At 41.0% G+C, this 13,704-nt stretch overlaps 1 protein-coding gene across 4 annotated transcripts in view; it reads left to right on the plus strand.

Annotated features, from left to right (window-relative positions):
* SPPL2A (signal peptide peptidase like 2A) overlaps positions 1-13,689 on the plus strand; it is a 35,918-nt gene extending 22,229 nt beyond the window's left edge. For 2 of the 4 annotated variants that reach the window (XR_014557929.1, XR_014557930.1), the window contains 5 exons: positions 209-308; positions 919-996; positions 1,098-1,258; positions 7,201-7,299; positions 10,759-13,689. Coding sequence is in view for 2 of the 4 variants with exons in the window: in XM_083712720.1 (XP_083568846.1) it covers positions 209-308; positions 919-996; positions 1,098-1,258; positions 10,759-10,833 (414 nt within the window). In the remaining 2 variants the exon portion in view is untranslated. The remainder of the gene's footprint in view (positions 1-208; positions 309-918; positions 997-1,097; positions 1,259-7,200; positions 7,300-10,758) is intronic. The other 2 variants (XM_083712720.1, XM_083712719.1) reach the window with 1 other exon arrangement.
* Positions 13,690-13,704: the final 15 nt, after the last annotated feature.

The raw sequence follows: 13,704 nt of genomic DNA on the forward strand, positions 1-13,704 counted from the left end.
TCCATATGCATTGTCCTTTTGGTTTCGATGCTTGGTCATCTTTTACACACTCAGTATCTTGGTTGCTGGTTTCTTAGATCAAGTCCTTTATAATCTGAAGTTCTATGTAAACTAGATGAATAAATACTTCTGCTGAATTTTAACGCTTCCTTTCTTCAGTGCCTTTTGGCGTTGACTTATGTGGGATTTTGAAAACACTCTTTTGCAGTTGCCAGTGGTAATCAGGGTGCCAAGGCTGGCATTCTCTGCAATGACGTTATGTTCAAGACCATTTTCATTACTTGGGTACGGTGACATTGCTTTACCAGGTAAGTGTCTTTTTTTTCATCAACTAAGATTAACTCAGCATGATAACCAAATGGAAAAAACAGAGAGTTAAGAAATAATTATGTAAAAAAAGGCTTCTCAAATACCGTAGAACTGAATGTACCAATTTTTTATAACCGCAAAAGAATTTTTTAAAACCCAAATACCTTGATGAATGAAAAGTAAACAAATAAATAATAAACTGCGTGAAAAAGATAATAGTGACTTTGGAAAAGAATGGGAACCTTTTGTAACATATTTGCAGAAGCAATGTAAAAGTATGGATTCTTTGGCAGGGTTTAAATAAACATATATAATGTAATTTACTGCCAACCTAGCAGTTTGAAAGCACAAAGTGCAAGTAGATAAATAGGTAATTCTAGGACAAGCACCTCCAGAGTTTTGGGACTACAACTCCCATCATCCCTAGCTGACAGGAGCAGTGGTCAGGGATGATGGGAATTGTAGTCCCAAAACATCTGGAGGGCCGAGTTTGGGGATGCCAGTTCTATGATTTCCTATTCATTAGTATAAGAAGAGAGGATAGTGATTTTGCTGGCTTCGTTTACTTCCTGATAAATATTTCTGACTTATAATTTTGTGGTTTTTTAGGTCTCCTGGTGGCCTATTGTCACAGGTTTGATGTTCAGACAAGCTCTTCCTCTGTGTATTTCATTTCTTCCACGATAGGTAAAGAACTCTAACTCTTAATGGGGCTATATCTACACTGAAGCCATGAACATACTAGGTGTATGTTACTCAACAGCTCCCTTGTTCCTCTCTTTCTACAGCTTATGCTATTGGCATGTTGGTCACATTCGCGGGTCTGGCGCTAATGCAGATGGCACAACCAGCCCTTCTCTATTTAGTGCCGTGCACACTAATTATGGCCACGTTAGTTGCTTTGTATCGCAAAGAGATGAAAAAGTTCTGGAATGGCAACAGCTACCAGGTAGGCACAGTGCATTTTGGTCATTATGTGTTTACTTTGTCCATTAAAAAAAACCATACAGATGGCACACAGATGCTGACATCACACAAATACTTTTGGTTCATACATTTTAAACAGATGGTTGCTTTTGGAAGATGTAGCTCTTGCGTGTTGCATGATACAAAATAGGGAATTGAGACAGTCTTTTTTTGTTCACGTTAGGGTGTTTGAATTTGCATTTATTTGAACACCTGGCCCTTCCCTAGACTAATAATTGTTTAGTAACAATAACAGCTTGCTTTTGTGTCTCTTTCTTTAGGAGTAATATAGCCAGGTGTAAGGAAAAATAGGAAGCGTTTTCCTTCCCTATAGTGAAATTGACAAAGGCCTAGTTCTTATTGAGATGATGATAATAATAATAATAATAATAATAATTATTATTATTATTATTATTATTTTTAATTTATACCCCGCCCTCCCCAGCCAAGGCCGGGCTCAGAGCATCTTACAAGCAATAATAAAAACAAGATGAATGATTACACTTAACTTAAAAACAAGTTAAAAACAAATATAAAATACAACATTAAAATAATGGAACATTAAAATATTAAAATGTAGCCTCATCACAGGAGGAGAAGGAAAAGAAAAAAGAGAGGGAGGGAGGGAATCAAATTGTCTCCAAGCCAAAGGCCAGGCGGAACAACCCTGTTTTACAGGCCCTGCGGAAAGAAATCAGATCCTGCAGGGCCCTGGTCTCATGAGGCATGGTCTCATGAGTTGAAAAGGCCCTGGCTCTGGTTGAAGCCAATCTAACTTCCTTAGGGCCCGGGACCACTAGGGTGTTGTTATTTATGGACCTTGAGGCTCTCCGTGAGGCATACCAGGAGAGGGGGTCCCATAGGTACGAGGGTCCTAGGCCGTGAAGGGCTTTAAAGGTCAAAAGCAGCACCTTAAATCTGACCCTGTACTCCACCAGGAGCCAGTGCAGCTGGAAAAGCACTGGGTGAATGTGCTCCTATGGCAGAGACCCCGTGAGGAGCCTCGCTGCAGCATTCTGTACCCGCTGGAGTTTCTGGGACAGCTTTAAGGGCATCTGTGTCTGGTCCGTACCATTGCAGACTGCAGGTGGGGGCTCACATGGCTTGAGTGCTCCTTCATTCAGAAATATTCCCTCCAGATAGAAAGGTAATGTGTTAGGGTTCAGGTTTATATAGTTTTCTTCACAGAGGACTTTCTTTTGCTTTTCTTTATTTCTTCCGTTCTGTACTGCCTAATATTGAAAAGTTTCTAGCCAATTTGAAATGCAAAATCCATAAAATAAAACAGCCATGCAATAAGAGCTTTAGAGTGGCAAATAAAATGACAGTCAAAAGTCAAGGGTTTAAAGGAGCTGGGATGTTTAAAATGACTGGTTTGAATAAAAAGATTTTTGCCTGTTGTCTAGAAGGTGTGTCTGTATCCAACGCTAGTCCTACTCAGAGCAGATCCATGAAAATTAACGAACCCTATTCAACCCAGGGAGTTTTACCCAGCGTCAGCTTTGCTAGGAAAGGTATTTCACAGTTGGGTCACGATTGCTGCAAACGTCCTTTCTCTAGCTACAACATCGCTCCCTTCCATTTTGAAGTGTAGTTGCAGCAGGGTGTTGGCTGATGACCATAATGTGCAGGCAGGTTGGTGTGGGAAGAGGTGTTCCCTTCAGTATTTTGGTTCCAAGCCATTTATGAATGTGAAGGTAAGCACCAGGGATGCGGGTGGCGCTGTGGTTTAAACCACTGCGCCGCTTGGACTTGCCGATCGGAAGGTCGGCGGTTCGAATCCCTGCGACGGGGTGAGCTCCTGTTGCTCAGTCCCTGCTCCTGCCAACCTAGCAGTTCGAAAGCACACTGTGCAAGTAGATAAATAGGTACCACTCTGGTGGGAAGGTAAACGGCATTACCGTGCACTGCTCTGGCTTCGCCAGAAGCGGCTTAATCATGCTAGCCACATGACCCGGAAAAACTGTCTGCGGAAGTGGACAAATGCCGGCTCCCTCGGCCTGTGAAGCAAGATGAGCGCCTCAACCCCAGAGTCGTTCACGACTGGACTTAACTGTCAGGGGTACCTTTAGGTAAGCATCAGAACTTGGTGGGCTTCGAAGGAAATAGGTAGCCAGTGAATTTAGTCTGAACCCCAAGCTGAGCTGTGCGATTAATCTTAACTATGATTTGTTGGAAACCATCCAACTACAAACCATGGATTGTGGAGCTGCCTTATTTCAACAAAGAATACGTTGAAATGCAATTTAGGAGCTAGTTATCGTGCTAAGCTGTGGGTAATTCACATTGGGAGTAAAAGCTTGCAAACTCCTTCCTGCTTCTTGACCTCAAGCTCAAGGCCCACCTAGGCCAATGAATCATAGAATTGTAGAATTGGAAGGGATTCCCCGGGAGACATCTAGTCCAACCCCCTGCAATCTCAACTGAAGCATCCATGACAGGTGGCCATCCAACCTCTGTTTTAAAACCTCAAATGAAGGAGAATCTGCCACCTTTCAAGGGATTCTGTTCCACTGTTGAACAGCTTACTGCCGGAAGGTTTTTCCTGATACAGATCTTTTTGCTAGGGGATATTAAATCCAGAAGCCTCTTCCTACACCTCTCACTGCTGCTTTTAATGGCTTGGTTGCAGTACTGGTGGCTGCCATGTTCTAGGAACGCACAGTACTAAAATAGAAGACCACAACATGCTACTAATCATGATGGCTATGCAACCGCCATGTTCAAAGGCAATATGCGTCTGAATGAATGAATATCTGTTTGGTTATTGGTTAGTCGGCTGATGAAGCAGAAAAATTGCAAACTATCTAGTGAAGACTGATCCTTCTTTCCATATTTAGAACGTCAACCAAAGAGGTTCAGCTTCATCCAGTGTGTGCTTTATAGGCCTTTTTAAATACAGCTTTTATGACATCCCGTATGAGTTCTGATTCCCAGAGTCTGTGTGAGTCACGAAAGCTCTGGTTACTGTCTTTTCAGAGAGTACTCAAGCATAAAATTCTTTGGATTTGAATGATGTTTTTGCCTTTGTTCGCTACCGAAGTTTGCTCTAAATACTTCAGCCCTAGTTCCTAGCTAACAAAAGACCACTCATACCTCAATAAGAAGCTTCATTATTTCAAAGTATTATGTTGCCATAGCGATTGTTTCATATGCTTTTCTCGGCTAGCTCCTTTTTGAAGGATTAAAATTGCTCTGAACTTTGGACCTTTGTGTCAGCTTGACTTCCCTTGGAATGAAAAACGCAGACTTAAAATTTGGGAATCTGAGTGCAGTTCAAATATTGTGCACAGATTAATGAGACCGTTGCTCCGGTCTTGATGCACGCAGCTTGAAGAATTGTTCTCATTATATTGTACTCCATCTATCTTGACCTTCAAAAAAAGTGGTGAGGTATATATATTGATTGTGTGGCTCAGCAAGCTTCAACATGCTTTCATTATGTCATGAGACTTAAAGGCATTCATGTACATTTTTTTAAAGGGGAAGAGGGACAGCACTTCAATATTGTTTGTGCTCTCTCCAGATGGATTGTAAATATACTTAGTCCATTTTTTTATTAGGCATATAGGAAGTGTTATACTGAATCTGACCACTGGTTTATCTCACTCACCAGGAGTGGGGGACTTTTTTGGCTCCACAAGCCAGATCCATATCAGGATCTGCCTCCCGGCTCTAATTTGTTGCTATTCACCTGGCAGCTCAAATAACGTCAGGTGGCTTGGTGCTTTGAAAACCATTTTGCATTGAACCAGCTGATAAAACGAAGGGGGAAAACCTCAGTCACCTGCAAGGTGCTGTGAAGTCCTGACTTCAGAGTGCAGCAAAACTGAGCAGGTTTGAGAGACTTCCCTACGGGGATCTGTTTTGCACACCCAAATCAAACTGGATGGACTTCTGCTCACATCAGCTGTTAACACAGGGATGTTACTCCTGCTCAGCACTAGGTTTGGGTGCACAAGCGAGCTCTCAGCAAGGAGCTGTTATGTGTATCCAAATCCAGCAGCTGCATATGGAGGAGCAGGGAATCGAACCCAGTTCACCAGATTACGAGTCCACTGTTCTTAACCACTACATCACGCTGGCTCGCATTGAACCTGGGACCTTCCGGATTCTCCACCCCATTCTAAAAAAAGATCCTGAGCGAAGTGAATTATTATTGTTGTGTGATAGTTTTTTTTTGTTTGTTTTTTTTTGTTTTTGTTTTTGGTTGAAAAGTAGAATACAAATGGAAATAATAACAGAATGGAAGCAGTTCCCCAATCTTGAACTGCTGCACGGCAAACATTCTGTGCCATTCACACTCCCAGCGGTGGCACAGCTGAGGCTCATTTAAGGTTCCTCTGCAAGTTCCCTGCAGGGTTGGATCAGGTCCCAAATGTGCAGTGTAAAATGTGACTGTGCTTGAGTTAATACTCACATGACACAAGCTTTCTAGAGTCAGCTGTCCCTAGAGAGCTTTTTACTTGTTTTGCACTGTTCTTCTTGTGTATTAAAAACAAGTGGCTCTCGCCAAGGCAATGAACTCCTCAAGAATATGCTTGTCACAAGGCATAATAAGCAGTAGTATTGTACCTGAGTAAAACTTAGGTTTCTTCTCCCTCTCCATTATCCCCCCACATCAGTTCATAAAGAGAGGTAGTTAGCACATACTATCCTGAAACCTTTGTAGAAAGGTTTGTGTCAGGAAGACCTTGTGTATTGTTGCTTCTAAAACATTGCATACTTCATTTTTTCCATCAGGGCAGAGGTGTATGGAGGCCTGAGACTTTCCTTTCTGACAGGATACAGAAATGAACGTCTGGCCCAGGGCCTTAGTTGCCTGTTGACCTTGACTTTTGTTGGGTTTCTCCAAATCAGTGTTATTCAAACCTTTCGAGGCCATATCTAAAGCACTATTACACCACTTTAACAGACACTGCTACCTCTCCCCCAAAAATCCTGGGAACTGTAGTTTGAGTGCTGAGCGCTGTTAGGAGACCCCTGTTTTCCTTACAAAGTTACAATTCCCAGAGTGTCTTCACCAGCACTTCCTCTTCCCAGGGAACTCTGGGAATTGCAGCTCTGTGAAGGGAACAGGAGGTGTCTCCTAATACAGTGGTGCCCCGCAAGACGAACGCCTTGCAAAACAAAAAACTCGCAAGACGAAAAAGTTTTCCGTTTTTGAGTCGTTCCGCAAGACGAATTTCCCTATGGGCTTGCTTCGCCGTCCCGGGGGCTTTTAAAATGCTGGCGGTCGGCAGCAAAGCCCTCCTGTCCCCGGAGCTTGCGGGGCGGGAGGTGGGGAGAAGGGCTTTTCTTCCCACAGCCAGCCTTCAGAACAGCCTTCTGAAGGCTGGCGGTGGGAAGAAAAGCCCTTGTCCCCTCCCCCCAGCCTTCAGAAGAGGTCGGGGGACAGACTGTCCCCGGACCTGGTCTGAAGGCGGTTTCCATAGGAACGCATTGATTGATTTTCAATGCATTCCTATGGGAAACCGTGCTTCGCAAGGCGAAAAACTCGCAAGAAGAAAAAACTTGCGGAACGAATTAATTTCGTCTTGCGAGGCACCACTGTAACTCTCACTACCCTTTGCAAATTGCATTCTCCAGGACTCTTTGGGGAAGCCATGACTGTTAAAAAGTATGGTGCAGATATGATCACAATATTTTGCAACTGTCCGGTCTTGAGGTTACCAGGAACAACTATACCTCTTCCGGTAGCAGAATGTGGTCCCATCCAGAACAGGTAATGTCTTCAGGTAATGTCCAAGGAACTGCCTGTCCACATTTCCTCCCGTTTTGCTGGAACTCAGCCTTAGCTTACAGACCCTTATCCAGCCCACCTCTGTATTCAGGCACCGGTCCAGGACCTGCACAGCTTCTTCTGACTAGTGTGGTACAGAGAATCAAGAGATTAAATTGTGCGTGATTTATGTTTTATTCTAGACTGAGCCGGCATTAATAACAACACCTCCAGGCGAGAGGGCAGCCTGATAAGTCAGCCTAAGTGCCAGTGAAGGGACTAGTTGAGGACCGCATTTTGAGGCTTGTATTTAATTTGCACTGTTTTCTGTATTTATATATTTGGATTGAATGCACACCTACAGTTGTTAAGAGTGCCCCGTTACTCGCCTCGACAGCATAAAATAGCTATTCTGAACAGTTTCAGTGATGTAAATCAGAACCTAATCAAGATGTGGACTGGTTAGGTTGCTGCTTTGTTCTGCCTCCTATTCAGCCCTGCCTTAACAATGACACCATCATGTGAATCAGCCCAAGAAAATATAGAACTGTTCAGAAAGCCTTGTGGGAATGATCTATATTCTTAATGGGTTAAAATCCTGAAATGGAAGTGGAGGTGTTGGCCACACTCCAGTCTCGCAGCTAGACTTGAACTCGGTTCTGCAGCATGTATAAATTATGCAGCTTTAACATGTCCCTATTTTATACAATTTACTTCCGCTTGGCATGAAAAAAAAAGAAACTATGACTATGAAACTATGACATCTAGAAATGATACCCACAATCCTCTGTGGTATATTTGAGAAAAGTCACCAATTACCATTTTTTTCAAGCCTGTGTTGAAATTCCTAGAAGGAATTTTGTAACTCAACATAAAAGCTGGTTCATGGGGCGCTGATTTCAGTTCTCAGTATAGTTCTGCATTCTGTGGTTCTGCAGAACTGGGCAATCCATACACATCCGTAGCTCAGTTAAACAAAACATCCCCACCCGCCCATACTACTTGGGTGTGTTTTGTTGATGTGTTTAAGTTTTAGCCATCATCTGATCATCCTCCAGCCTACCTATGTTTATTTTTGGCTGGAGTTGGCAGCGTGACTTCTCAGTCTGCTTTGTGTTTCAGCATCTAATGTCCAGTGACATTAGATTAGATGTCATTGTGCAGCCAAAAATCTGCTCTTCAAATAAGACCAGTGAAGTGCTTATCTCCATAGGCCTGTTTGTACTGTCTTCCAAATATGTATGGTATTAGTTCAGAGGGCTGCATGTACCCAGGCTTCTCAAGCATGATCTTTCTGCATTGTTCCCTGAGGTATGCAAGCAAATGTTTTCCTTCTGAACAACACTCCTTGGCCATCTGTTTGGTAGCGTTTCTTAAAATTGCCACTGTCGATCCTAACTCCCCTGAAATAGCCTGATTGTAGAAAGGAATTTTGCAGGTTGCCATAATTTTGAAAGGTAGAACGAAATCCATGAACCACTTGCTTTTGAATTTCATTTTGACAAGCCCATTGAGTTTTTGATCCATGTTGAATGGTGAGCTTCAGCATGGGGGAAGTCACTAGAAGTGGGATAGAATTATAATTTTGTGTTATGGAAATGGGGTTTTCTGGTTACTTTCGATGGCATTTTTCTTTCTTTCTCCAGCTTGCCCATTGGAGACAGTGGAGGAATCTACCGTATTTTTCGCTCTATAACACGCACCCGACCATAACACGCATGTAGTTTTTAGAGAAGGAAAATCCGTAGGCATGCCACCCGTAGGCATTTCCTCCATAACACGCACAGACATTTCCCCTTACTTTCTAGGAGGAAAAAAGTGAGTGTTATGGTGCAAAAAATACGGTAAGTCTTTATGACAGCAATGATTGGGACAGCAGTGTGGTCTCTCCCTTGCAAAAAAATAACAAAATTTTAATTAGTAGCAACCAAGCTAGGAGTTCATGAGTGGGTCTTACTTCATGTGGGAAATGTGATTGATTTTAGTTTTTAAAAACTAAAGGTTTTAGTTTTTAGTTTAGCCTTAAAGTTAAAGGTAAGCCAACTTGTTCCATATGTGACAAAGAGAAGCCACACAATTACTGGCATAGTCCATACTTTTGCTTCCTAAGGCGGCATCATGTAGAAAGAAGCCTCCCAGTTGTTGTAGTGGCTCTGTTTCTAAGGAGCTGTACCTCTGTTACCTGCTTTCCAGCATTCGCCATGCTTTGGACAAGGAGAGATGTTGTTTACACACCCTCAAGGCTGTATTGTTTTTCACTCTCCCTTTTTTTTCCTGGCGGGAACAAGAAAATGAAAAGGGGACAAACTGTGGTTGCCTCTTAGCTAGTTTTGGACCAGCAGCTGCTCAGATGCTTGTTTCCCCACAATATGTTGTTAAGAGGCAAAAGTATGCACTGGACTGAATATTCAAATCCCTCCCCAGTGGCACATGTCTGGATTCTAAGACGATTCTCCTGCAGGTCAACTGCAGACTGAAACAGCTTCACACTTGGCTCTGACCCAGCGTACAATAAATAGCAAATCCTGGCTCTGAACGGGCAACATGACTCAGGTCCACTCCACTTCCGTACCTTTAAAAAAACTGTTATGAATTACTACACATAGGAAAATACTTGACTCATTAAAAACACATGCTTTGCTTGCCGAAGTAATTGATGCAAGGCAATATTGCCTTAAGCTCTTCTCTGTTCTTTATTTGCAATGTGAATGACAACTATGTCACTCATATCACACAAGCATAGCTAACCTAAATGTCTTTTATTTTATATTAACACCCAGCTACCAAGTTGGCCCAAATGTGGGGTTTTTTGCCTCTTTTGATTGCAGACTTCCTGGCAGATATATTAATAGATAGTGTAAAAGCCCTTTTTGATGAAATCATTCTTAGTTCTTGTTTTTCCAATAGCAGTAGACAGACATTTGCCCACTGCAAGGAAAATAATGACCCATGCTAACTATTTACTTTCTGGGGAGTCATGGGTTTTCAATTCCTCTTTCCATCCCCTGCCCCTCCAACCCAAAACTCTAAATCATTTGCTAACTTTTTAAACTGGACAGCTTTCCCTCCTTTCGTATTCAGTGTAGATCAGTTAGGAGTTAGCATGACAACAAAGATGCATATCTCATAGCTTAGATGATATATTAGGAATCCATTGTGTGATGTTTCATAGTTGTAGGAAAATATGAAGATTTGCATCACCCTTTTTCTAATTTATGCAGTTATCTGCTAATTTTCTATATACCCAGTGGCTTTAGACATATGAGTAATATGTCCTTTTCCTTTCTGCTGCCTAGCCAAGTTGGTTTTTCAAACACTTCCAACATTTAGAGGGTTTATCTGCACTATCTTAACTTCTGTAGTCCACTCTTTTAGAATATTCATTCATTCATTCAGCCTTTACTAGAACAATATTTTAGAATATTGTAGTCTGATGAAGGAGCTGCAAATTTTCTGCTGAAGATTTTCATCAACTCAGTCACTCTCACACTGAAATGTACTTCTTGGAGCAAGGGAGTAGCCGGTTTCCATCTTTATTGCAGAACCTTCCATCAGCACCCTCCTACAGAAAACCTATAGGAAAATTTCTAATGTGCACTTGTGGGTACATTCTTTAGCTAGATTTTTTTTAATTTCTTTGTTTGCTGCCCCAGCTTGGTTCAGATAAATACCCTTGTATCTATTACATAATCATTGTAACAGTTGCTTCGAAAGAGTGCGCAAAGATTTTATTGCTAATAGTGTACTTGCTCTATTATCAGGTGATGGATCCCATGGATTTTGCTACAAATGAAGAAAACTCGACGAGAGCCAACGAACAACGTGAAAGACAGTAACAGGGCACCTAAAATAATGTATTAAGATTTTCTAGTCAAATATAATAAGAGACTGGTCTAATTTTTAAATTGGAATATTTCTTACAATTTATTATGAAAAGAATTGCCTTTTTTTACACTTGCACATATATTTTTGTGAAACGTTTACTGTTGATGATGCTATCACATAAAGCTCTTATTTTTTCAAGTGCCAAACTAGATTCAATAAACCCTGTGCCTTGTTTATTTCAAAAGGTAATTGCCTATGAAACAGATAGTATTTTTTACATATTGTCCAACTTGCTGCTGTGTATAAGACTCTCTGACTTAATACTTCTTTAAAGGTGTCTAGCTGCGGAGTGGCAGAATCTAGAAGCATCTTGCACAGATTCTTTCAGTAGCAGTGAATAAAGAATTATAATTTGGTTGGACCATAGGTAACAGTGCAATTGTAATAAGGCATGGATTGCCACAAACACAGTGTGAAATATGAATGGTTGAGGGTTAAAATGAGATGGTCTCATCATAGCCTTTTAACTTGGTTCTTGTTGAAGATGGGCAGTTCTTCCACTTCTATCACAACTGAGTTTTGACTCGGTTTATATTCTATCTTTTCAAGTGGGTTTATTTTCTCTGCATAGTTGTGTGAACAGCAAAACAGTTTAAAATAATAAACATAGAACCAAGAAAACAGAAATGCTCTCCTTTTATTTTAGAACCTAAATTAATGTTTAAAAAGCTTACTTCCCATGCCAGGGATTCGGGATTCTTTTTGAAAATGCCATTAACCCCTTGTTTCAGTAAGGAAGTAGGTCACCAATAATGATTGTTCATCGGCTATTATTCATAAATGGCTATCCTGCTTTAGAGGAAGAAAATATATGAAAAGCAAATGTATTGTTCATCCTTATTGTCACTTTGGATTTGGAAAATATTTCACAACTATGACAGCATCTTCAAAATCTTTCTTTTTGAAAGCTGTGATGAAGAAAAAGCTCCAAGTTTGAACAGGCACACATTTTGAAACCAAAGATACTTGGAGGATTCTGCAACAGACTGTTGGCAATGCCTTAGCCGCAGTTCAGAAATAGCCAGAAAACATGAACCTAATGAGGAACTTATTCTCTTTTATGAACCAGAAAAGGAGATGGGGATGTTGTGATTTTAAACTAACCGCGGTTTCCTTTGATATCTGAACTTGAGGAACCGTGGTTTGTTTAAACTGTGGTGAGAACAAGCCAGGATCTGAAAGCAGGGTTCGATTCTGGCTTCTTTTCACTAATCATAGTTTAAAGAAGGCGCAGTTCCTCTAGTTCCGATGTCTAAGGAAATAGATTTGGCTAAAATCGGAAGCAGGAGCATTCAAGAGGAGGAGAAGGGGAGGAATTGTCTTCAGGACCAAGACTCGCTATGGCTTGTTAATGCAGCAGAATTCCGTGGCTTCGTCTTACATTTGAAGGCCCTATTCTGCAAAGCGGTTTAAATGTCCCGTCTACCCCTTTTCAAAATGATTCAGTACTTAGAAGGCCTCCCTCTCAGGTGTTTTCTTCCATGTCATAGTAATCAAATGGAGGAAGAAAATGGGGCCTTACCAGCTAGCCTCCCTTTTGTAGCCATGGCCTGCTATGTGTGGCCAGTGGAGCTGCAGGAAAAGGGCCATGGCCCTGCGTTCCTCCTCTACAGAATTAAAGAATCTAATTTTCTTAACTGCAGGCACAATCTACCAATACCTTTCTCCTACATAAGCTCCGCATCAATGAACGGAAGCTTGACAGAACTACCTTTGTAATATTCCTCCTTTACCTCCAGGGCATTCCCAGTAGAGAGAGATCTTTAATGATGGACATTTTTCATTATCCGAAGCTCGCCCACAAAAGGACTAATTGATACAGGAGATGCATTTGAAGTAACCATGGCCACAAAGTGGCTTTCGGATTGGTGATTTACCAATCAGGTTTACAAGCCTGGGAAACTTGAAGCGATAGCCGCCGAGCTGTCTCATCCCATCCCAAAATATGAGCCATCAGTTTTAAGTTATTGTTTAGTCAACTAATTCGAACACCGGCAGATTTAAGATCTTACGCTGATTGTAGTGAACAACAGAATTAGCCTGAAACATCCAGCTACATTGTGGCCACAGAAGGCATTTCTCCCTTAAAATGGTCTCTGACTTGGAGGGGCCGAGCCCAAATCGTAGTTAAAACTAACTAGTTTTATTTCGAGTCATGAATGCATGCAGTGAATATGAGAATTTTCTTAACCTGCCTTAAAAAATTGGGAATATAAGAATCTATGTCTTTTTACATTACTTTGATGCTGTGTAGATGTAAAATTAAGATTGAGAATCTTATCTGTAGAGGAGTATCTCATTTAATCATTTCTAAACATTTCTTGGATTATATTCTGCAAGACGTACAGTAAATGAAATTTTGGGCAGGATGCTTATCATCAACATATACTTTTGCTTTTTTTAAGGGGTCTGTTTGCTCAAGTCATGATTAATATTCAAGGGGTTCTCATGTGCTGGAATTGATTTCAGGGTGTTAACAATATTTGCTTGGATTATTTAAAAAAAAGATAGTTTAGCTATCATCTACTGAATAGGATGCTATTAATCTAGTTAAACAGGACTGGTGTTGGAAGCTTTGACTAGAAACATTAAATGTTTAAAAAATTGGTTGATTTTCTACACTTTATGAGCCTTAATAACAATAACATATTGCTTAAATCATAATGCCATTTACGATAACGATCATTTCTGATAACAACCTTCTTTCTTGCTTTACCTCTGAAACATTGTACATTAATGTTTTTAAGAATGTTATAATTTAGAATATTTGGTATTTAATAAACTTTTCAAACAGGTTGAGTACCATACCATTCTTGCATTTC

Source organism: Podarcis gaigeae, assembly GCF_964106915.1.
Source record: "Podarcis gaigeae genome assembly, chromosome: 14".
In the NCBI taxonomy this organism is placed as follows: domain Eukaryota; kingdom Metazoa; phylum Chordata; class Lepidosauria; order Squamata; family Lacertidae; genus Podarcis; species Podarcis gaigeae.